The sequence below is a fragment of the Natator depressus genome, chromosome 11 (genome assembly GCF_965152275.1).
Source record: "Natator depressus isolate rNatDep1 chromosome 11, rNatDep2.hap1, whole genome shotgun sequence".
In the NCBI taxonomy this organism is placed as follows: domain Eukaryota; kingdom Metazoa; phylum Chordata; order Testudines; family Cheloniidae; genus Natator; species Natator depressus.
Window position 1 is genome coordinate 47,273,984 of NC_134244.1, and position 24,612 is coordinate 47,298,595.

At 40.1% G+C, this 24,612-nt stretch overlaps 1 protein-coding gene across 4 annotated transcripts in view; it reads right to left on the reverse strand.

Moving 5' to 3' along the window:
* NCKAP1 (NCK associated protein 1) overlaps nucleotides 1-24,612 on the reverse strand; it is a 112,761-nt gene that overhangs the window by 29,880 nt on the left and 58,269 nt on the right. For all 4 annotated transcript variants that reach the window (XM_074967730.1, XM_074967729.1, XM_074967728.1 and 1 more), the window contains 7 exons: nucleotides 22,351-22,432; nucleotides 20,408-20,466; nucleotides 13,035-13,180; nucleotides 8,374-8,506; nucleotides 4,645-4,764; nucleotides 1,675-1,814; nucleotides 376-507 (listed from right to left, as the gene is read on the reverse strand). In XM_074967730.1, the coding sequence (XP_074823831.1) occupies nucleotides 376-507; nucleotides 1,675-1,814; nucleotides 4,645-4,764; nucleotides 8,374-8,506; nucleotides 13,035-13,180; nucleotides 20,408-20,466; nucleotides 22,351-22,432 (812 nt within the window). The remainder of the gene's footprint in view (nucleotides 1-375; nucleotides 508-1,674; nucleotides 1,815-4,644; nucleotides 4,765-8,373; nucleotides 8,507-13,034; nucleotides 13,181-20,407; nucleotides 20,467-22,350; nucleotides 22,433-24,612) is intronic.

Here is a 24,612-nt window from a genome sequence, read left to right on the forward strand (position 1 = left end):
CAAACAAACACCAGAAACAAGGTTCAGCACTGCAGGGATGTGCCAGTGTGAAGAGAATCTCTGTACTATTAGGATTTGTAGTCATGGACTCCTATGAAGAATATGGAACTAAGAACTCAGAATCTGGGAGGTCAGTGTAGGAAATTTATTTTCAAATATTTTGTTTTAAATATAATTTAAATTTCAAAAATGTTGTATGCCTACATATGTATTCCAATTGATTTGGAATCTTGGTTCTTAGAATTTGCTATTTTAAAGCTTTGCAGTTCTTTGTTAAAAGTAGTCTTGAGAAACAGATACAATATTTTTTGTTCTAACATTAAAAATAATTCATTTTCCTTGGAAAAGTAAAAATTTAATTTGGCCGTCACTTACTTGGTAAAACGGATTTCCAGGTGAGATGTTAAGTACTCCCTTGGGGTAAATGTATGTTCCCAGACAACCATGTTTGGTACGTAATTGATTGAGAAACAGAGCTCAGAAAGTGCAGTGTGCAGTTTGTCCAGGCTTAAAAAAATTGACACAAATTATATAAGAAATTACAAAAGTATTTCAAAGAAACACAAGCATACATTATTATTGGGGAGTGCTGCTGACAATTTTTCTGTAAGTAAGATCAACTAGTTCTGCCCTTTAAAAACAAGTTACCAGTGTGCACTAATCATATGAGGAGGCTTTTCACACCTAGTTAATTTAAAATCAGATTTTGGGAGAAAACTGGCTAATGCAGGATGCTATGGTTGTGTGTTGCTCTATACTGTGCAGAAGAGAAAGATTGTTGCACAGTTCACAAAAATGAAAAATTTCTTTAGGAGGTTTCTTAACTTATGATTTGTAACCCAACAATCACTTCAAGAGACTATATGTCGTAACCACTGAAACTTATTAAAAATTCTTAAGATTAAAACTAACTAATTAGACAAATTCTAAGTAAGCCTTCTCCCTCAACCCCTCCACTCATGCCAGCCCATCTGATGCCCCATTGTTGACTGGGGCAGCAAGCTTTCCTTCACAAAGTGCGCACACATACTCAGAACTTCCAACTGTAATGGTAAGCACTATTACTTACTTTCCATCGTTTCCCCTCATCCTGTATTTTTGTCCCCTTTACCATATGCACTCCTCTCCTGCTGTGTTCCTATCTCATTGCTTTTCTAATAGTTTTCAACCCCTCATGGCAGCTGCTATTCAGAGAAGTTTACCTGACAGGTCGGGGGTTCAAAGGATGGAAGGAGACCAACACGCTTGGTAAGTGTCTCAAGCTCACTTTATTTAGCTCTTCAGGAAATCAGATGGTAGTTTGGTGGCAATGTGCAACTGACACTGCTCTCCTGCCCCACAGACTAGCCAAAATTCTGAGTGGGGCAGAACTACCAGGTGGGATTGTGCTGCCCAGGAGAGAGAATGCTGAAGGGGTAGATTAAAGGATGTGTAAGCCCCACCTTCTCCACACAGCCAAGGGGGGGGGTGGCGGGGGGGGGAAACGAGACGACAGACAGACACAGACTCCCTTCCCTTTATTTACATGGCTGTAAATTTACTCAAAAAAGTGAAAATTGAATGACTAGTCCTAAAATTAACCATGTAAATCAACACAAAGAAAATATCAATGTTTACACAAAATGATTGGGGAGAATGCAGGAGGAGAAAGTAATGGCATGAGAACGTGCTTACTTGGTCACCACCAATCTGTTTTTCCTCATGCTTTCTACTCCCGGTTTCTCCCTCTCTGGTTCCCCTTTCTTTCCGGTCTGTTTTTTTGACTTTTTGTTCACTGCTTGACTGATTGTTTTGGCACAATGCTTTGGCAGCAGCTAAAAAAGAGGATGAAAAAAAAAATCTTAGACACTATTAGATTAAAAATAAAGCTATGGTTCAGGTGGAGTTTTCAATCACAAAGAAATGCACACTTTACATATTGTTTAGTTGAGTATACAATTCCAGCTTAGGAAAGTTCTCCACCCCATCCTCATTCACTTTCAAGATATGCCCAAAAGGAAAAACTGATTAGGAATACAGCTATGAAAATGATCTCAGAGTGGTTAAACACAGAGAAATAAGAAGAGGATAAATGCCATAGAGTAATTTGATATATATGAAAAAAAATGTGTGTGTATTTATATAAAGAGATGGGAAAATAACTTGTTTTGGTTCGCTAGCATTTCTGAAAAAAATTTAAAAAAATCAAGGGTCAAGCAAAATGAAAATTAAAAAAATAATTGAATCAGAAAGTCAACAAAAAATTCATTTCTGGTGAAGAAAATATTTTGTTTGACCTGGGCTAGATTCACAAAACTGCCAAAGGAGGAAGTGGTGATGATGGTGCCACCTCCCTTATAATGTACAGCAATGTACAGCCCAGTGCTTAGGGCACCCACCAGGGTGTGGGAGATACCACATTAATTCACCCCTTCTGCCTGATGTAGAGAAGGGCTCTGAAGTTGGGTCTCCCACCTCTCAGGAGAGTGAGTTTAAGACCCAGAAAAAGTATGTTTTGGCTATCAAATTCATGAATAGTTTTGGGTTGACCTAAGCGGTCTTCAGTGAATAAATTATTAGTCAAAAAAATTTCACCCAGCTTTATTTGTATATAGATGTGCACACAACCGCAAGTTTCTTGATCGGCTCTGTAGATTTCTCAGATGTATCATGAACTATTAACCAATGCTAAATAAACAGCAGCTAGTGTACACACTAAAAAAAAGTAAGTAAATTTTCAAGACACTTAGCACAGGACTGTGGAAAATTTTAGATTGCAACCAACCTGCAACATAGCATAATCTTATTCCTAGTAGATTTCAATCTGTTTTTTCTCATGTTTTCTACTCCCGGTTTCTCCCTCTCTGGTTCCCCTTTCTTTCAGGTCTGTTTTTTTGACCAAAGATTAGATATTTGGTTTTCATGTTATTTATTTCCCCATCACCACTAAAACCCTCTTCACCAAAGCGCTGGCCTTACCTTTCCCACATTAGGCACCTCTTCCTAATCAAATCTTTGACCAAATAATCTCTTCTCTCTTCCTATACTTCCTAAACATAGTCCATCAAAATTACTTACCAAATTCAGATCCTCCCAATCTTAGAGCACCTTCCTTCCCCAATCAACAAAGCAACAGCCCGACAACGTTTCCATACCTAAACCTGTCCCTGATCTTGACAACCCTAAGTCTGTATTATACACAATTTGCAATACTGGTCTCAAGTCTGGTGAATTACTCAAAACTTAAACTGCTATCCATGTAGAGACGTGTTGTCAGTCAAGTTTTTGGAAATAAAGGTGTGACATGGTTTTAGGGTCAATTATGCCATTATTTCCTGTTCTTAATGGTGATTTTTAAAAAAACACCCTTCCTTCTCATTACTCATTGCCTCCCAAACCTCCACCATTGATCCCCACCTTTGGAAAGCCTCTCTGCAACTTTTACTATTAACACTTTCTCTCCACCACAATGAACAAAGACCACACAACAGCCTTTTAAGCAACACCAATCCTATTGTGGCAGCATAAGTCCTCTTTTTGCATAAATCACAGTTTATAAATAGAGCCCTACCAAATTCGTGGCCGTGAAGAACGTGTCACAGACTGTGAAATCTGGTCTTTTGCATACTTTTATCCTATTCTATAAAGACTTCCTGGGGAGAGACCAGCATTTCTCAAACGGGGGGTCCAGACCCAAAAGGGGGTCGCAAGGTTATTATAAGGGGGTTGTGGTATTGCCACCCTTACTTCTGCACTGCCTTCAGAGCTGGGTGGCCGGCATAGCGATGGCTGCTGGCCAGGCGCCCAGCTCTGAAAGCAACACCTTGCCAGCAACAGCGCAGAAGTAAGGGTGTCAATACCCTGCGATGACACCCTTACTTCTGCATTGCTACCTTCAGAGCTGGGCAGCTGGACAGTGCCGGCTGCTGGTCAAGGGCTCATCTCTGAAAGCAGCGGTGCAGAAGCAAGGGTAACAATACCACCCTTACTTCTGTGCTGCTGCTGGTGGTATCGCTGCCTTCAGAGCGAGGCTCCCAGCCAGCAGCTGCTGCTCTCTGGACACCCAGCTCTGAATGCAGTGCCGCCGCCACCAGCAGTGCAGAAATAAGCGTGGCAATACCGTGACACCCCCCCGCCCGAGTAACCCGGCAACACCCCACTACGACCGCCCCTCTTTTGGGGCAGGACCCCTACAGTTACAACACTGTGAAATTTCAGATATAATTATTTGAAATCATGAAAATTTACAATTTTTAAAATCCTACGGCTGCGAAACTGACAAAAATGGACCATGAATTTGGTAGGGTTTAATTCAATACTTAATCATAGAATCATAGAGAGAATCATAGAAGGTTAGGGTTGGAAGGGACCTCAGGAGGTCATCTAGTCCAACCCCCTGCTTGAAGCAGGACCAATCCCCAATGTTTGCCCCAGATCCCTAAATGGCCCCCTCAAGGATTGAACTCACAACCCTGGGTTTAGCAGGCCAATGCTCAAACCACTGAGCTATCCCTCCCCCCTACGCATAATCACAGCTGAAAAATTAATGATGGATAATATTTATTTTAAATCCAACATTTACAGTGTATGTGGAACTGAACTACAAGCTTCTCAGAACTGCCTCCAATGAATAAAACCTATTTATAACAAAAAATTAATTCTCACCTGGTCACTCAGCGTACACTGTTCCGTGCAAATATCTGTGATAAGATTTCGAGCCTGCTTAGCCATTTCATCCAAGAACATGTTACACAAGGAAAGACTGCGATCTCCAATATGATGTCGCTATCAAAAAAACAAAACAGAAAAACAAAATTGTTTTCCAAATTTCTGCCAATCCTATTATTATTGCAACAAATCTATGTACTGCAAATAGAGGAGTTAGGACTAAATTCCTGGTCTTTTAGCTCCAAAAATAAAACTTCCATCACTTGAGCTAAGGGAGATATTCCCTAGCTGCTGCAATAGTAACACAACCCTTATCTTCTCCTCGACCGGCTAGCCACTAGAGGGCAGTGACTCCCAGGTACGTACTACGCATGAATGTACGCACACATACTACCAGTATATTACATACGGCTGCACTACTGAACAGTTATTTTGAGTGTGGTTAATAAAGGAGACTGGTCAAAGAAAGATTCTCCGTATCGTCTTTCCCTCGTCCACCACAAAAAAACCCCACAAAGTTAAAGAAAGTGTTTTTAAGCAGCTAATTTAAAATTTTAGCACCTCCTTAACCAAAAGGTTGGCTATTACAAGTCAAAAAACAAAAATCCCCAAAACACATTTTCAAAGGGCATGGAAAAACATGAAAAAACTGAGTAACTTCCTGGAATTGTCAACTCTTCTTTTCCATTTGGTTACCGTTTGTTCATACCCAACAGCAAAGAGGTTTTTGATTTTATTTATTTATTTTATTTTAAGCATTTTAAGTACTGTGCAAATCACTAGAATAATCACTGCCTGGTGGGAAACAACCCATGTCTGGTCGCTAGAGCTGAAAAATAAACCAGGAGTAGCTGACAAAATATACTGGAAGAAAACAGAATGTGACAAGCTTTATTCTGATACTTCCTCTGGTAAACAGATTATTCTCTCTGAATTATCAATGCTATTGAAGCCAGGAGAGAAGACACCCAATTAAAATGCTCTGTGACTATTTGTTTAAAATATAGCCATAGTTTAAAGTGGGCTAGGTCACACATGTTTACAGACAAACACCCGCAATAAGATACCGCTGAAGTAGGTCAACTGATGGCTAGGGAACATTATAAAATGTATTTAAAGAAACTGTCTAATGCCCAATATTTGTTAAAAACAAATGAAATTCCAGCATGGGCAATGATGGATACAACACGTATCTGAGATATCACATGTTCAGAGCTTAAAGTTACTGTCAACATTTAGGCACGTAGAAGAAACACATGTAAGCCACTGACATTTCTTCATAGTTACATACACCATTCCTCAATAGTTGCTGAAAACTGTCAAAGCCAGTGAGTGAGTCAGGGGCTACCACCGTTGCCAATGCCAGTGGACCCGCACTACTTACAATGGGTATTTTTTGTCAAAATTCCCTAAGTGCAGAGTAAACTTTAATTAAAACGCTCCTGCCCCTTCTTCATACATCAAAGCAGCACATATGCCCCCTTCTCTCATTACTTTTTGCAGATCACCTTTAAGTGATTAGCCTCAGAAGCACTGCAGTCTAGTGGATTAGTCAAGGATATGCACATCAGAAGTCCTTAGTCCTTATAGTTCTGGCACAGATTAGCTGGGTATGCTTGGGAAAGTCACTCCGTTTCCCTCATCTGTAATATGTGGATAATGATATTAATCTACTTTATAGTGGTGTTCAGAGGCCTAACTAAATGTTTGTAAAAAGTTAACAATGCCAGCCAGAAGAGATACGAGTAGAACTCAGGTGTTCTGGGTTCCCAGACCTGTGCTTGTTACGTTAGGTCATGGGGCCTGTTGGGATGTTGGGGAAGTAGGGAGTGAACGACCACCACCACAGCATTTGTTAGGCCTAGTGAACTTCTGAAGTCCATACAAGTTTGGAGTACAGTGAAGTACTGCATAGTGGCTTCAACATTTGAAACAGAACGATAGACCTACTGTGCTTGTACATCCCAAACACATATTTTAAACCACAGATCAAACAAAATCTTACTGCACATCTAAAGACACTTACAATATTCACAACTTTGAAACTAGTGAACCAATTCACACCTCTCCCTAGGCTTCAGAGCCCAAGCCACAACAGCTACACAACTATTCTTAGCACTGCAGCAAAACTCCAAGTCTGTAGACCCAGGCTCTCAGCCTCACTGCCATGGGATCCTGCTTGCTGTGTAGGCGTACGCTTAGTTCACTCAAGCCACCGAACAGATTCACCATGCAGCTTTGCTGTACGCAGCTTGTTGGGATTTAGCATATTTGGTTTTTGCTCACCACAGCTCTAGTATTATGCCTCAATGAAAACCCTTCTTTCACTAGTCATGTTTACTTTGTAACACTTACAGTACCATTCATTATACAGTACAATATAGATTAATTTTTCAAATTGGTAATTGTGACCAAATTACACAATTAATGCACTAAATTCAAGCTGTGTGTTAGCTGTAGTGACATTTTCTGGCTATTGTTAAATTTACAGTAACTACTATAGAGTAGACAGCAACTGAATCTCTTAACTGTTGCTATAAATTGTTCTGAAAGACACTTCTTTGTCTTGAATGGAAATTTTCCTGGAAACTTTTTTGTGGTTCTCCAATGTAAATAAAGTTTGCAGCTGTTTAAAGCTGAGTGGAAAGAGTGGTATAGATATAGTGGGAGAAGGAGTTTAATGTTTAAATAAGGGAAATCCAAATCATGCATATTTCAATAAATCTCTTTTATTCATTTAAGTGTTTTCAGATTAGTTCTGAGCAGTACTAAGGAATACTTCTACTGGCACCAAACAAAGAGGGACAGATTCATCCCTGGTGTAATTCCAAAGTCAATGAAATTTTACGAAGTGTATTGAAAGATATATTTCATTATAGCATGAAAATGTAAAGAATTCTGTGAGAATAATCCTTGCTTTTCTTTATCATTCTATCCAAAGGTAGGTCACAGCGTAATGAATGCTTGCATAATACTATAGTTCACTGTCAGTGCCGTACAAATATTGTTCAGATAAATTGTTATAATTTATAACATAAGGTACAGAGATATCAGCTGCTTGTTTCCTTTTTCATTATATGGATACAAGTTTTTAAATGTTTACAAACTATTTATAAGACCAGTCTTTACATTTTAAATGGACATATGGCAGCAATTAGCATCCATAACCAGATACAAATGATATACAATGCAGGAACCAAACAGATTAACCTACTCACTTCAGTTCATTCCCCTTGCCACAAACCAAAATATTTTTAGATGAATACTTAATTTTCAATATTTTATTTTGCCAAAACTTAAGTTATTTAAGAGAACTTTACAGAAGCTGATAGGACAATGGACTAGTAGGGAAGAGACCTCGGTATTACTCTACACTCCACCATTAACCCACTGAGTAACCCAAGGAAAGTCATTTAACCCCTGCACCTTAGTTTCCTTTTCTTTGAAATGGTAATAATAATGTTTATATACCGTGGTAATGAAGGACTAACATAACTGCTAATTATTAATAAACCAACATGTGATCAACATCAACAATATTTTGCTTTATTCCCACTCAGTCTGAATTTCTGTAAACTAACGTAATGGTATTACAGACGCATCATTTCAGTGATGCATCAGTACAGTGTACTTTTTAAGTGCTAATTAGCTGAAAATTTTTTAAACAAGGCAGTATAGGTAATTAATTTCACACAAGAACATCTGCATGAAGTATTCTGAAATTACCTCTTCTGGACACAGCTCATGGGTGCAGCTCATAAAGTGGGTGCAAAGCAGCGGGAATGCAATTGAATACCTCGACTGAGAGGGCAGCTCCAAACACTGCTGAAACATCTTCTCAAAAGCACGACTATAAAAACTGTTTAGAAACAGAAGTTAAAATTTAGTATTAATGTAATCTGATGGCTACCTTTCGGCAAACAAATATTGTAAACATTGCCAGAGGCTGTAATGCTGTCTTCATTTACTCAGATTAACTCTAATGATTACAGTTAGATTTCTAACAAAACATAGTTCATCTGACAGGTAAGAGTGAAAGTGTGCGCGCACGCATTTAGACACCAGAAATGTCACTGCAAGGCTTTACAGCTATGTATTCAGTCTGTATTTCTCAGCTATGAAATACCGTGTGATTTTTAATGCTCCAAACAGCTTTTTTTGTTCTTAGATGTACAACCCTATATTTGGCAATACTGAAACACATATTGCTTGCTTATGCCCAGTTTACCAAGCAATCTAGATCACTCTATCAGTGACCTCTTTTCTTCATTTACCATTCCCCAACGTGTCATCTGAAAACTATCTGTAGTGATTATGTTTTCTTCCAGGTCATAGATAAAAATATTAAATAGTGCTGGGGCCAAGAAGTGATTCCTGAGATACCCCTGTTCAATGATTCCCTTTTTTAATTACATTTTGAGATCAGCTAGCCAGTTTTTAATCCAATTAAATGTGCCATGTTGATTTTGTGATCAACCATAGTACCCTCTTACATGATATCCATCAAAATTGCTATAATTTTCCCCACCCAGAATCGGACTAAAAATTATTTTATTTCCACCAGAGAGATTCTTCAGTTTTTATTGTTCCATTAATGTAGGCATGTTCCATCAAATAAAATGTCCTTGTTAACAAAGTGATTCAGAAGTGCATAATATCAACTTAATTTGGTCCTCAAGGCATTAAACTAACAAAAGGGAATGGTGAAAAGAGAGTTTAGCACAAAATTGCTAGATGTCAAGAACAAAATTAAGCAAGGCACATGAAAAGAAGAACTTCTATACACTAATGCTAGGAGTTTTGGTAATAAACTAGAGAAATTGTTCATCTATGAGCATTAAGTCAATCTAATTAACATTACTGAACTCTAGCGGAAAGATTTGCAAGACAAAATGTTAAAAATCAATTGTTATAACCTATTTAGGAAGGACTGAGTGGGCAAAAGAGGAGGGGAATAGCATTGTCAGAAATGGCATTACCTGTTTGAGTCACTGACAACTCAGAAGCAAAAGATCTTGAATACTTATGGATCAATGCACTAATAGATAAAGCACAAGATCGGGTAATAGTTGGTGTCTGCTACAGACTACGAAATCACAGAGAACAGGATGACTGGCTCCTTAAAGTTATAGATGACAATTTTAGAACTTAAAAAGTGTTGCAATCAACATGGGAGGATTCCATAGTCATGTCTACACTGCAAGAGAAAGGTGAAATCTGGCTAGCCCTGGTGATACCAGCGGTGTAGACATGGTGGCATGGGCTTCAGCTCAGGCTAGCAACCAGACAAGCCCTCAAGAGATTCTGGATACCTACTCTGGTTGCTAGCCCATGCTCCAACATGACACTGGACCTATCCTGCTATTGTTACCAATGCTATCTAGACTGAAGTGTTAACACAACACAAAATAACAGAACAGCCAATGTGGGTTTGGATTAAGAATTAAATTTATTTAGACATGTGCGCGCACACACACACACGTGTGCGCGCGCGCGCGCCCCCCAATCAACATGGGTTTATGGAAAACAAATCTTGTCAAAACTGGATTTTTTTATGAGATTACAAATTTGGTTGATAAAACGTAATAGGGTTGATGTAATTTACTTAGACTTCTGTAAGGTATTTGACTTGATATAACATTTAGAACAACAACAGAGGGACACCAAATCAACAGGACAAGTTAAATAGATTAAAACCTGGCTAACTGATAGGTCTCAAAATGTAATTTTAAATGGCAAATGTTTCAAGTGGGGTTCCCAGGGATCAGTTCTTGGCCTGATGCCATTTAACATTTTTATCTATGATCTAAATCAGTGGTCTCCCAACTGGGGTGCGTGAGATGATCCCAAGGGGTGCACGGCAGTAGCGCTGCTGGACGGCACTCCAACGTTTTTTTCTTCGGCAGCAGCTCTGCACGTCCACGGCTGGTGTTCCCCTCCAGCGGCCCACCTGCAGTAAGTCTTCCGTTCTTTTTCCTTCAGTGGCACGCCTGCGGCAGGTCTTCCGATCTTCTTCCATTGGCGGTGCACCTGCGGCAGGTCACCCTGAGGGTGCGCGAGCCAAAAAGTTTGGAGACCACTGATCTAGATAGCAATCATAACTGAAAGTTTGCAGATGACAAAGGCTGGGGGACTGGTAAAAAATGAAGATGATTCTTCACAGATACAGAGAGCTCTGGCTCACTTGGTAAGCTGGGGATAAACAAGCAATATGACCTTAATATGGCCAAATGTAAGGTCATGTATCTAGGAAGAAAGAACGTAGGCCATATCTACAGGATGGAGGACGCTATCTTGGGAAACGACTCTGAAAAAGACTTGGGCATCATGGTGGATAATCAGCTGAACAAGAGTTCCCAGTGCAATCCTATGGCCTGAAGGACTACTGTGTACTATGACCCTCAGATGTATAAACAGGGTAATACTGAGTTGGACAAAAGAGGTGATATTACCTCTGTATTTGGCACTGGTGCAACTTCTAATACAATATTAAATCCAGTTCCAATGTCCACAATTTAAGAAGTATGTTGAAAAACTGGAGAGGATTCAGAGAAGAGCCATGAGAATGATTAAAGGATTGAAAAACATGTCTGATAGCGATACATTCAGGGTCTGTCTACACTGCAAGTTAAGGGGCAACAATAGTAGCGTACATACGGCAGCATGGACTAGCTTCCCAAGAACAAGCCTGCTGGGGAGCCTGAGATTACATACGCTGGTTGCTAACCTGTACTGCTACACCTACACTACGACTGTTACCGATGCTAGATTTAAGCTAAGACAACTATGCCTACTCATGTTACAATCACACCTCCACTTGCAGTGAAGACATACTCTCAAGGAGCTCACTCTATTTAGTTTATCAAAGATAATATTAAAGGATGACTTGATCAAAGTCTATAAGCACTTAAATAGGGAATGGAAATTTGATTACAGGGTTTTTCAATCTAGCAGACAAAGGTACAAGATCCAATGGCTGAAAGTTGAAGCTGGACAAATTCAAACTAGAAATAAGACACATTTTTAATAGTGAAGTAGTTAACCAATGGAACAACTTACCACTGGTTGTACTGGATTCTCCATTGCTGGATATTTTAAAATCTGGAGTAGATTTTCTCAAACATGTGCTCTAGTTCAAGCACAACTATTGGTCTTGAAACAGAGATTAATTCACAGAAGTTCTATGGCCTGTGTCATGCAGGTCAGACTAGAAAATGACTTATGGTTTCTTCCAGCCCTAAAATCTATAAAGCATTTCTAATGTAACTTTTGCTATTGAACCAAGGTTTTGCTTCAACTTCAGTGCTAATTCTAGTCACTTTGGATTTTTGGGGTGGTGGGGGGATGGGAGATACAAAAATAAATACTGAACTTAGCTATTTCTAATTAACACTCTGTGAATAAAAGCATTTCTGAATGACATGTAGGGTTTGAAGCACCAGTTCAAGTCCAAGTTTTGGACTCCTGATAAAATGTATCCTTTACCAGGCACTTGACGCCAGACTGATTTTATAGCAGAGAGAAAACATGCCTTGTTTTCCCCTTCTCTTGTACACCACACCCCAGATTTGCTCCAGTTAGCTCCCCTTTTCCCTGGAGGGTAAAACTGAGTCCTGAAGTTGAAACTGGCTGAGTCCTGAAGTTGAAAATGAAAGTGGTTTACAGTCTTCTATTTCAGAGTAGCAGCCGTGTTAGTTTGTATTTGCAAAAAGAAAAGGAGTACTTGTGGCACCTTAGGGACTAACAAATTTAGTCTTCTATTTGGCTCCCATAATCCAGAAGCAAGTGCTATTTCTCAATTAAAATAGGGTGAAATATAATTTACAATCTGTAGCTGGTGAAAAGCCTTTTTCCAACTTCCATACTACTGTTCTGAGCAAGGGATTTTGTTTTTAAATACTATAAAGTATTGTGGTGTTAAATACAGCTTACTTTGGGAGGGGAGGGTATTTTTTAGTTGACACTGATTGATGAATTTTATATAGTATAATATATTTATTAGCCAGGATCCTTACGATAAATGTACTGCAAATCTATTAATAAGTAAATAAAAAGCAGAGTTATCGCCTGCTTATCAGCTTTGTATGAGAAATGGCAAACTGAAGGGCAAACTCCATATCAGCTAGGCAAATGATGGATAACCATCGGGACTGCTGTTGCCCTTTAATGAATCAAAGCATACGTCTGCTATATGGATTTTCAATGAGGAACACAACAAAAATCACTGCTGGCTAAAGTCACTGTAAACAGAAAACCAGGAACTATCATCTGCTCTCCCACTGCTGGATCTTCCTAGATGATATGCTGTTTAAAAACTGTATGTGTAAGAGGCTTAACATAACCAAAGTTATAAAGACAAAGCTTCTAGAGTCAAATTAATGACATACCAAAATATAGAAAGGTCTGACGTTTCCACCAGCATCTCCACCAAGGAATCTACCATTTTTGTGTGGAAAATAATTGTGTTCATCATCTTTCCAAGTTCTCTGTGGTCTGCAAGACTAAGTGAAGCCTTAGACACGCTGGTGTAGGCCTGTAAGAACATAACAGAGTAAGGACAATAGTTTAATAATATTAAGATTTTTATACCTATAATTAACTCAGTCAGATAATGTGGATATGTAGTTGTATATAAGTTATTAAACGTCTCTTCAGCCCAATGCAATTTTAAAGAGTGGCTGAAGCACGTATATTACCCATACTTTTTAAAAATATCAAAGCTTGGAGTAAATCCCTGTCTTCATCCCACATCCCTTTTTTTAAAAAAAATTTAGAACCCACAACACTTTACAATCAAATTTCCATATTAAGGGGTTGCCATCATTTCCTGTTTGAAGGCATGGTATGACAGCAACACTGGGGTAAAGTTTCTGGGCCAAGCAGTACTGTCACAGCAGAGCAGAGAGTGTTCCCGCATAGCTACTGCTAAGATACCATCTCGTAGCCAAAAGTATCCTTCCACTTCTCTGCCTCTTCCCTTAACAAATCAGATTTTTTGGAGAGGAAAGTGTAGACTGTGAGAAGATATCAAGTTGTACAGGAAAAAGAGCATGGGCCAAGAAGTCCGGAAGTGGTGTGTGCACGGAAACCAAGAATGAATTGGAGGTAAGTGTATAGGTGCAGTTTGACTTCTATGTTTGGAGGGGCAAGGGGGGGGGGGTAAGGTTCAGCAGGGTAGAGATTCAAGTGCAGGGGGCTCAAAAGGGGAGTCTGGGTGCAGGGGGTCTGGGTGCAAGGGGGGGGGGAGTTCTGGGTGTGTGTGTGTGGGGGCCCGGATGCAAGGGTGTTGAGTGGATGGGGGGGGGTAAGCTCCCCATACAGTGACCTTCCCGCTGCAGCTGAGGAGTGATGGGGGCATAAAGCAGGGGAGGGGTGCGGTGCTTCATGCAACCAGGGAGGCTCCTGGGGGTGGGTCTGACCCGGCCCCAGCTGTTCCAGGGGAAGAGGAAGTCCCATCCTCCCAACCATGCCCCTGCAGCTGAGCCAGACGCAGAATTCCAATTCCCACAGGAGTCATTCACTCTGTCACCCACCTGGGCTGTACACTGCACAGACGCTTGGGAAGCAGCTCAGCCGCCTGCCTCTCCTAGGTCGCAGCTTTCCTGCCCTTCCCAACACAGCCCATGAGGGAGAAACTGACCTGCTACCAAACGACGCCTGGCTGACCCCCTCCACATTCCTCTGTGCCCCCCATTAGGCTGAGGAGGTGCGGGGGCGAGCAGCAACTCCAGGTGCTCTGTGCCTGGTCAGTTTCCCCACATGGGCTGTGTGGTGAGTCAACAGGAGCTGCTCCCTGCCCTCCCCTTATACAGCCCACGTGGGCACAGTGACCGGAAGGCACAGAATGCCTTGTGTCACTGCTCGCCCTGCCTCCTCAACATTCCTCCATGGGGAGGAAGCAGGACTAAGGGAGAAATCTGAGCATCCCCTTGACCCCACCCACGCATCAGCTCTGAGATGTATCTAGTATGGGGGGGGGTGCCCCTCTATGTCCCCACAATCTCCACCCATGGGTAGGTGAGAGACTATAGTATGGGCAATTGGTTCAAGATAGGCTTTGTCTTTACTGCAAAAAAAGGGTGTGTATTATATAGCATAACTAACGTACATTAGCTATCTCACAGTAAATTCCTAGTGGACATAAGACACTGATGGTAGTTCATTCTGATGTGAATTTGAGTCTGAGTGCTTGTAATGACTGGAACCTATCCTTGGGCAGATTATTTTTTTTCTGATTTGGAGTTGATCCGGGCTCCTGTTAACTATCATCTGCAATTTGCACAAGTGACTTTTTCCTAGCTTATTAGGCAGCCCAGCCAGATGTACAGGGATACAGCATATTCAAGGCTCATTGCTGCCTCCTGCAGTAATCTGCCTCTGATCAGCCAGTCATCTAAGTATGGGTAGACATGGATGAAATGATGAAGGCAAGTGTTGTTATCCTGAATCTGAGGAGGCATATATCTGTTCAGTCTTCTGAGTCTAGGATAGGACAAAGATTCCCCTTCTCTTCGGAATAAGGAATTACTGGGAATAAAACCCTCTGTATTACTCTACACAGGAGCTGTAGAGAAGTTTGCAAAGTATTGCATTTTTTTTTTTTTTTTAAGGCTTGTGAGGGGGTCCCTGAAGAGCGATCGGAAAGGGAGGTGAGTAGTCAGGAGGGTGTACAAATGAATGGGATAACTACAGGTGATGACATCCAATATCCACTTGTCTGAGGTGATACTGGACCTAGCCTGATGGAATGAGGCAAGGTGGCTCCCAAACGGTTATATTTGGCAAACAATCCTGATAGTTATTTTTTTCTCAGTTCAAATAATTTTCATAGATTATAGTAAATCTATTTTACTAAACCTTCACACAGGTTGTCAATTTCAAATTTAATTTTATACAGGCTTATTTTTAAAAATATACCTGTATTTAATTTAAAATTTAAAAACATTAAATTTAATTTTTTAAACATTATCGATTTGTATTCGCCCTGAATCAGAAAAATTGCCAACTGTGGCCTTTAACAAGGGGGATGAGTCAGGCCCGAGTTGGGCAGGGTTTAAACCCTGATAGTTTGCAGTCTGCCATGGTGGGAGGCCCAAGGCATCTACCCCTGCTATAAATACTGGAAACTGAATGAAGGGGGTGGGAGGTTTTTTTTGGGGGGGGGAGGGAGGGGAGAAAACGGGGAAATTTACAAATCAAAATAAGGAGGGTGAAGACAGATTTGCTTCACCAAACAGTTTAGAAACTGGTTATAAGCTGGCCATCAGGAAGTTTAGACCTGAAATTAGATGAAGGTTTCTAACCATCAGAGGAGTGAATTTCTGGAACAGCCTTCCAACGGGAGAAGTGGAGGCAAAAAAAGTCATATCTGGCTTCAAGACTAAGCTTGATAAGTTTGTGGAGGTTATGGTATGATGGGATAGCCTAATTTTGGCAATTAATTGATCTTTGACTATTAGCAGTAAATATGCCCAATGGCCTATGATGGGGTGGGATCTGAGTTATTACAGAGAATTCTTTCCTGGGTATCTGGCTGGTGAGTCTTGCCCACATGCTCAGGGTTCAGCTGATTGCCATATTTGGGGTCGGGAAGGAATTTTCCTCCATGACAGATTGGAAGAGGCCCTGGGGGGGGTTTCGCCTTCCTCTGCAGTGTGGGGCACGGGTCACTTGCTGGAGGATTGTCTGCACCTTGAAGTCTTTAAACCATGATTTGGGGACTTCAATAGCTCAGACATAGGTTAGAGGTTTGTTGCAGGAGTGGGTGGGTGGGATTCTGTGGCCTGCATTGTGCAGAAGGTCGGACTAGAAGATCATAATGGTCCCTTATGACCTTAAAATCTATAAGTCTGAAGCTCCATAGGAGTAGCAGGTCAGATGCTTGCTGGGTTTTGTCTCGTTGCTACAGGTGGTAAATCCGAACTCCTCCTCAGGGAGGAGTTCAGTCAAATTACCCTTTATGTCTTAGCACGAAAAGACACAGGTTGCATGCACAGCCCTGATGGACGCTGCAATTCAAAAAAGCCCACTTCGCACACACCAAGAACCTCTCTCTCCTACTAACTATACATGTTCTTTTGCAGATGTAGGGAGAAGAGTAGATATGAGGAAGAGCTGGACCCAATTCTGCCAGCAGTCCCTGACTGAAGATGTTCAAAGAATCAGAGAGGCTCAACCTCACTCCCTGCTCTCAATGCATGGGCATAAGCCAGCAGCTTCCTGGGCTAGTAGGCTCTGCAAAACCAATCTCTTGCATGTGATAAGAATCTGAACAACGTCCATTTGAAAGCCTGCTTATTAGTAGAAGAGGGAACATCTCAGCCAAAACAGTATCTCAGCTTAGTCTTTGGACAGTGCTTGGTTAATTCTGGGAATGCTGCTCTTTCCCGATGTCATTAGCATATCACCTGCAGATCCTGCCTTCAGTCAAGAAGTGGAGATAGGAGCTAGAAATGGAACAGTGGATCAAAGCATTAATACCAAGATTGGTCTGTGCTGAATAGTAGTTCTGAAGAAATTACAATCTAAAGGCAGGAGTGAATATGACAACAAAACACAACACAGAATGCTTCATAGCGTAACACTTTCCAAAGTTTCTGAAAGAGCAGAAGGAAGAATCCAGCCATACATTTTATTGCAAGGTCACTCCTGGTGCATGTGGTACTGTGAGGTGAGGAGACAATGTGAAATCAGAAAAGAAGCTTGACATGTAGGAAGAGATGGAAGCAGAAATGTAAGAAATGGGTGGAGGCATGAACAGCTTTGAAGAAGCAAAAAAGCAGCTTGACTCTGCAAAGACTGAAGAGGGTGGGAGAATCATGCTCTCCTGCATCTCCAGCTATTAAATGAATTTTACAGTTTTAAATCCCAATTAGGATTCTACTATAAGTTTCCCATTTTAAAAAAGCATAGGTGGGCCAAAAGGGACCCAAGACAAGGCTAGTTCACTCCAAATTTAACCTGATAATTTTTCCTGCATTTCTTTGTTGTGTATGTAATTCTTGATGTATAGTTTTTAAACAAATGCTTCAATTCACTCCTTAAAAACAAAAAGACATCAGCAGGATAGTACTCATGAACAGTCTAACAACATATCGGTGACTGATGGATGGAAAACAAATGGGTAGCAAAAAAGACTTCAGTTTTGTGCTTCTAAATGGTAGCTATAATCAGAGTTTAAAAAAAAGGTTTAAAAGCTCTGACAAATGTCATGTACTGTCCTTTTTAACATGCTAGTAGTGATAGTCCAACTCTGTTGAAGACAATGGCAGAACTCCCATGAAGTTCAGTGGGGACAGGATTTCAACTTAGATGTTTTATGGAAAATTTGATATTAGGCTTTAGGAAAATCTGCTTATCTAATCACCATACCCAACAAAATCTCTAATCACTCTTTTCTGCTTTCCATTTTAATTCTATAGTCTAATCTCAGCACAGTAAAATAAGAAATGGTAAATTCTGCTTTGTTTTTGCTATTGTTATAAAGTACACAATGATTACTATAAGTAAGATACGAGAAACATTAACTTTCTTTATTTTTCAGTTTGCGCAGCCCACAGCACTTTTTGAATCATAAGCCGTGTGTTTGTGTGTATTTTCTTGTAGCAATTGGAGAGACACTGTAAAACGTAGAAAAATGATTAAATAAAAATTGGCAAGGAAATTCAGGTACAGATGTAGTAACAATCTAACTTTTAAAAAAATGACTAGATTTCAAGTTGCCAGTGCCCCCTTTAGCAGACAATATTATAGTTACTCTCTTTTTTCATATCAGCAAAGGGTGAGTTACAAAGCAGGATTTACAGTATGCCTGTATGAAATTCATGTATTTACAGAAAAGTGCTGAAAAAATGCAAGGCAAGAACTATCTGTCATCAATGGCTGACAAGTTATTATTACTTATATTAGCTTCCATTTATATTTAAAAATAGATTGTACCCTTCCATTTAATGCACTACAGGAGAAGAGTCTGATATGTAATGGTATTCAGATTTATGCTTAATTTTAACTAATAACAAAATCTAGGGTTTTTTTTCCCCCCCAATAACCAATTTTTGTTGAAACTGAAATATTTTTTTTAAATAGGAGTTTTCTTATTTCTATCACAACAAAGAGAGTTCATTTGAGGATCTAATACCTCAGATTTGGCTACTAATGTTCTGTTGAAGAGACCTTCCAGTTCTTTTTAAAACAAATATTGCTGCAGCTCCCTGCAATTACCAATCAGAATGTGTTACTCTGCTACTGTTGCAGATGTTACATGCGAGGAAGTTAATTTAAGAATTTCAGTCACATTACATCTGTAGCCAAAGATTTCCTGGGCCCAAATCCAAAAAGATCTTTGAGCATGTGTTTTATTTGTGAAAAAAAGTTACATCAAAAGGGAGATCATGTTTTTCCAATCCTGTCTTTACAGCTTCTTTGCACAGCTGAGGAAAACCAGGCACTTTATGCTATCTTAAAAATACTTTCCCAGAAAGATGACTGGCCTGCCACTTGACAATCTGGAATTTTGCTTTTCTTTCCAATAAAACACTCAAGAACAGGAATATTATTTGGAATATTATTCTCTTAATATTTGGAAGTCTACAGTGATTTTGTTTCAGAGTAGCAGCCCAAAACCCATGTCTATGCCAAATTTCATTCTACCTATCTCAATATTCTTCCATGTCAACAATACACAGTATTTTTCGCTTTCTTGCTTAAATGGTTGCGTGGTATGGCAATGTGATGCTTAAACAGATGTCACATTTCAGGCAAAGGAAAGCTCTACCTATGCAAAATTTGTATTTCAATTTACATTTGTAAAAGTAATTTGGGGTCTACTACAATTAAGGGTGTAATAAAAGACAATGAAAAGTACGGCCATACATTGGCAAGTGACTATGTAAAAACAGCAGTCATTCAACAGATTTGTTTCACTGTGTGTAGTCAGAATTGCATCTACTTACTCTACAAACATAAATAAGTTTTAATTATTTTTTAATCCTGTTAGCACTGCAGGGCCAATATTACTGGGACTGAGTGTGCTGTATTCTATTTTGGTTCAAGCACCAGATTTGTTAACTAAGTTCTAATGGTAGGGCTAAATTCTGCCATTACTTACATCTGTGCAGACTCATAAGAGAAAAATTGTACAAGTGTAAAACCTAAGATCAGAAGGTAACTTGAGGAATCTATTACTGGTGATAATGCAAGAGCCAGAAAAAACACAACTTTCAGATCCAGGGTTGAATTTCCAGTGCTGACATTTATTTGGCTGGGGGGGGGGGGGGGGGGGAGAGGAGTTTGGAACTAAGGAACCTTTGAAACAAACACAGAACACGATGACATGTTTAGAGCCACTTTTCAGAGAACAATCACACTCTAAGCTTCCATTATATTTTACTGATGTGAAAACCACTAAGACAATACTAGATATGCCATTTATATTGATTATCTCAAATGCAATCAATGACCAATCTAATGGAATATAATACAGTTATATACAACGACACCTTGTTAATATAGCTGGCCACGCAATAGCATGAAGTATTTAGACACTTGAGCATTTAATTTTTTAATTCTCAGTTAAAAACCTTATGATTTTCTTTCTGATCTGTAATAAATTTTATTTTGTAGCAGTATATTAAGTTGTCCTCCTTTCAATATCTGTCACTCACTTGCAAGATAAACACAGTTAAACAGGCAATAATAGATAATTTAAAAACAAATAATTCCTTACAACATACATGCAGAAGTACATACATTTAAAACTTACCTGCAATCTAAACCAATCTAATCTCATTCCTCTGAAGTCAAACACCTCTCCATCTTCAACTGCATCAGAAAAAAACACAGACTAAAATAAAATCTTTAAAAAGTAAATATGAACACAAAAATTCAATCATTTTTCTAAGGACACTTTTAATACCAAGGTTCTTAATGTACAATTTCTTTAGGACAGAGGTGGGCAAACTACGGTCCGCAGGACCGTCCTGCCCGGCCCCTGAGCTCCCGGCAGGGGAGGTTAGCCTCGGCCCCTCCCCTGCAGCCTCAGCTCGTCACGCCACCAGTGCTTTGGCCTGCCGCTCCTGCCAGACAGTGCGGCAGACTCCAGGCAGGCGGCAGGGCTGCAAGCTCCTGCTGCTCTGAGCAGCACGGTAAGGGAGCGGGGGGGTTGAACAAGGGGCACGGGGTCTCAGGGGGCAGTCAGGGGATAGGGAGCAGGGGGTGGCTAGGGGTGGAGGTTCTGGGAAGGACGGGGACGGACGGTCAGGGGACTGGGAACAGGGGCAGTTGGATAGGCGTGGGAGTCCCAGGGGGCCTGTCAAGGGGTGGGGGTGTGGATAGGGGTCGGGGCAGTCAGGGGATAGGGAGGGCTGGATAGGAGGTGAGGGTCCGGGGGGAGGGGGTGGTGGTTAGGGGGAGGTGGTCCCAGGAGGGGGCGGTCATGGGACAAGGAGAGGAGGGGGGCATTGGATGGGTCAGGAGTTCTGAGGGGGGGCAGTCACGGAGCAGGCAGTGGGAGGGGTCGGATAGGGGACGGGGGCCAGGCTGTTTGGGGAGGCACAGCCTTCCCTACCTGGCCCTCCATACAGTTTAGCAACCCTGATGTGGCCCTCGGGCCAAAAAGTTTGCCAGCGCCTGCTTTAGGAGAATAAGGTTAGATTTGGTCTGATAAATTTACTTAAAAGTATTCCAAACCAGCATATATGATCATGCGAATAAAACTGACTTTGAATGGATAAAGCATTTATATGTATGAGTGATGAATAACACTTACTTTAAATGAAAAAGTGGGACTACTACCACAAAAACTGTAACAGTTTTGTCAAAGTTGCAGCTACAAAGGCTTGTGTGTCTATCCTAAGCCTGGTAAATGTATGATAAGGACCACATAGCTGCTTTGCAGACCTCTTCCTCACAGCCTAACAGGTGAAGTTGCCTCTCAAGGAATGGACTCTGGTCCCCTCAGAGTAAGAAAAGCAATAATACAATACACTGTTACCCTAGATTGTGCGCACCGACAATGGTAACTAAAGATTAAACATAAGGAGTCCCTTAGGTTAACAACATGCCTATCAGAAATTGACTTTATAGTAGTCTAATTTGACATACCACTACATGACATTGCTCTGATATGCCCACTGCGTAATAAAGATGATGTTCTGCCCACTGTGCATTTTACAGAAAAGACCAAGTAATTTTTAATAGTTTCAACGCTCTATTATCCCACTGTTTTTCTTCCTCCTCTTTCACTTAATCACTTTGATGCTGTGTTGCGGCATTCCAAATTCTGTGAACTGAAATCAGTGGAACACCATGACAATGTATGTGCAGCAGCAATGAAAGTGCATTTTGCCTGATATAAGTGTTTCACTCCTGCTTAAGATTCCAGGTACACTCTTTCCCATTTATAGCTGTGCCAGCAACAGCAATGTGAAACTTACTTGAATACTAATCTCTGATTTTCAGAAATCAGGATTCCTTCCAATAAATTTCCCTTTGCTGAATGCGCACTGATGTATCAAACAGATGGGGCTGTACAAGACAACAGGAAGCAAACAGGAGGAAGAAGAATGGAGAGTAGCAGCCACCATACAGAATGGGATTAAGAGAAAAGATCTCTGATCCTAAAACACCAGAAAGCCTGAGCTTCAAGGTAATAGAGACTAAGCTCCAGTCCACTTTTGCTTGAGCTCTTCATCTGAACAGACTTACCTTGTTTCACACTCAGGGAAGTCATAGTGTTTACAAAGGAGGACATGATGATTGATTCATCTTCAGGGCACACTGAAAGATTCTAAAACAATGGAAACACATTAATGGCTTAACAGAAACAATACCAAGAATAATCAAGTCCACAAATTTAATACACACCAGAGTGGCTTTTTTTAAAACTTCTTAAAAAGTTAACTTTAAGAACAAGAAAACAGAATCTCTAGAGGAAGCCTTAATTTAGGAGACTGGTGCAAGTGGTTCTGGAACGAATAAACTTTTCCAAGCTGTCCTCAGCCAGTGATGAGAAAAAATATTACAATCCCTGTGTAGCTGCAAATGGATTTAAGCAATACTTTAGTGAACAGTGCACTGTTATGAGCATTCTAGGTAAAGCCGCCACTCTCTCCAGCCTAGTCATTCAGGCAATAGTCACTACACATTTTTCTGTTCCTAGTATTTTGCTGAACTAGATGGACACCTGACCTCTCTGCATGCAAAAGTTAGACCAGGCAAGCTGCAAGACAGACTATTAAACACATGACCACACTAGCTCACCACCTTGCTTCCCATTAAATCCTACTTCAACTATGATTTCCACATCTAACAGTTCATGAACCGACAGTTAGATATGATTTATACCAGTTTTTTTCAACCTGGGGGTCCACAGACATCTAAGATTTCCAAAGGGGTCCACACCTCCATTCGAAATTTTGTAGGGGTCCTCAAACAAAAAAAGGTCAAAAACCACTGATTTATACCATTTGGGAGATGAGATATGAAGATTTCAGACAATATAAAAAGTACTGTTTCACAGAGATAGCAGTTGTTGTAAACACTAAGACCATATTGCAATGGAAGACTACTTATATAAAAATTACTGTTTTGGTTAATTCTAATTATGGTCAATATTCTTGGATTTTCAGACATGGAGTTTCAAAAGATACTGGATCTCACCACTTAATCACTTCAACCTATCACTGTGTTTTTGGTATTGGTCAAGGACTAAAAGTAGTTAGCTCCAGGACTCAACCCGGTATTATGATCATTTCCTCATTTCATGGTTCATCTTAATGTACATTTGTACAAAGAGCTCAAAGGTCATTTACTGTGTCTAGGAAATCATCTCTCAGGGTTCACTGATGTCAAATTCAGAAAAAAATGTAATTTATACCATCACTTCGGAGCATGTAGTTATGAAGAAATAAGAGTACAACTTTTATAGATATAAAACTTTTCCAGATAATAGATAAGGATGATTTGATGACAGGTGAAACATATATAAGCAGCAAAAAGTATTTAAATTGCTAGAAGCAATTAAATCATTCCAAATCAGTAACTCCAAGTATTCACTTAGTTTTAAATAACAATTTAAAAAGAATTAAAATGTAAACAACTGTGGACAGTTATTGTTACTGTTTTACAGTATTAAGTTCAATAATTAAAACAGAATTTACACCACTTACAATAATTAGGTTGAATATCTACAATCTAATTAAATAAGAAATGAATGCACTCATGTGGACAGAAGTACAGATTAGCAAAATGTGAGCTCCCTCTACTGGTCACACAAAAGTAAAGTGTAAATACACTATAGATCACCATTCCATACCTTGGTCATCCTCTAGGTGAAAAAAATAATTTGGCTAATATTGTGTTAATCATACTAATTTCCAGTTGCTTTGAGCTTTAAAAACAAAACAGTTTTCACAAGATACCAATTCTATTCCTGGCAAGTTATTTTACATAAACTCAAAACTCGTCTGCTTTGCCTGTTGCTATGGAAATATCATTTGCTGAATGTTATCAGCATATTTAATACTATCCAAAAGGTCCTGGCCTTCAAGAATCACATAGTGAAGTCTGATTGAGAGTTCTGTTGCTTAGCCTGCCCATGCCCCAGGCAATGATGAGTTAAAAGTCACTTTCCAAATAAAAATATATATAGTTAGTGGCTTTCTTGATCTGAGAGTTTTGAGCCATCCAAGCTCTACCACTCTGGTTTGCAGCCATGGCCGCTGATATTTTAGGTATAGCTACTCTGACAAAATAAATGGAATTTTCTTGTGATATCTCTGCATTCTCTGCCCTACTGGCCTGTCCCAAGCAGGCAAAGGTGCCTTACAGGCAAGAGATATGACACTAGTGAAGAATCTCATCACCAGTCAGTTACATATATTTCAACAAACTCCTGTTGAGCAGATGGGAGAACTTGAAGCAGCTGCCTTGAAGCACTGAACCTCTTTATTTCTACCCTTTCAGGAG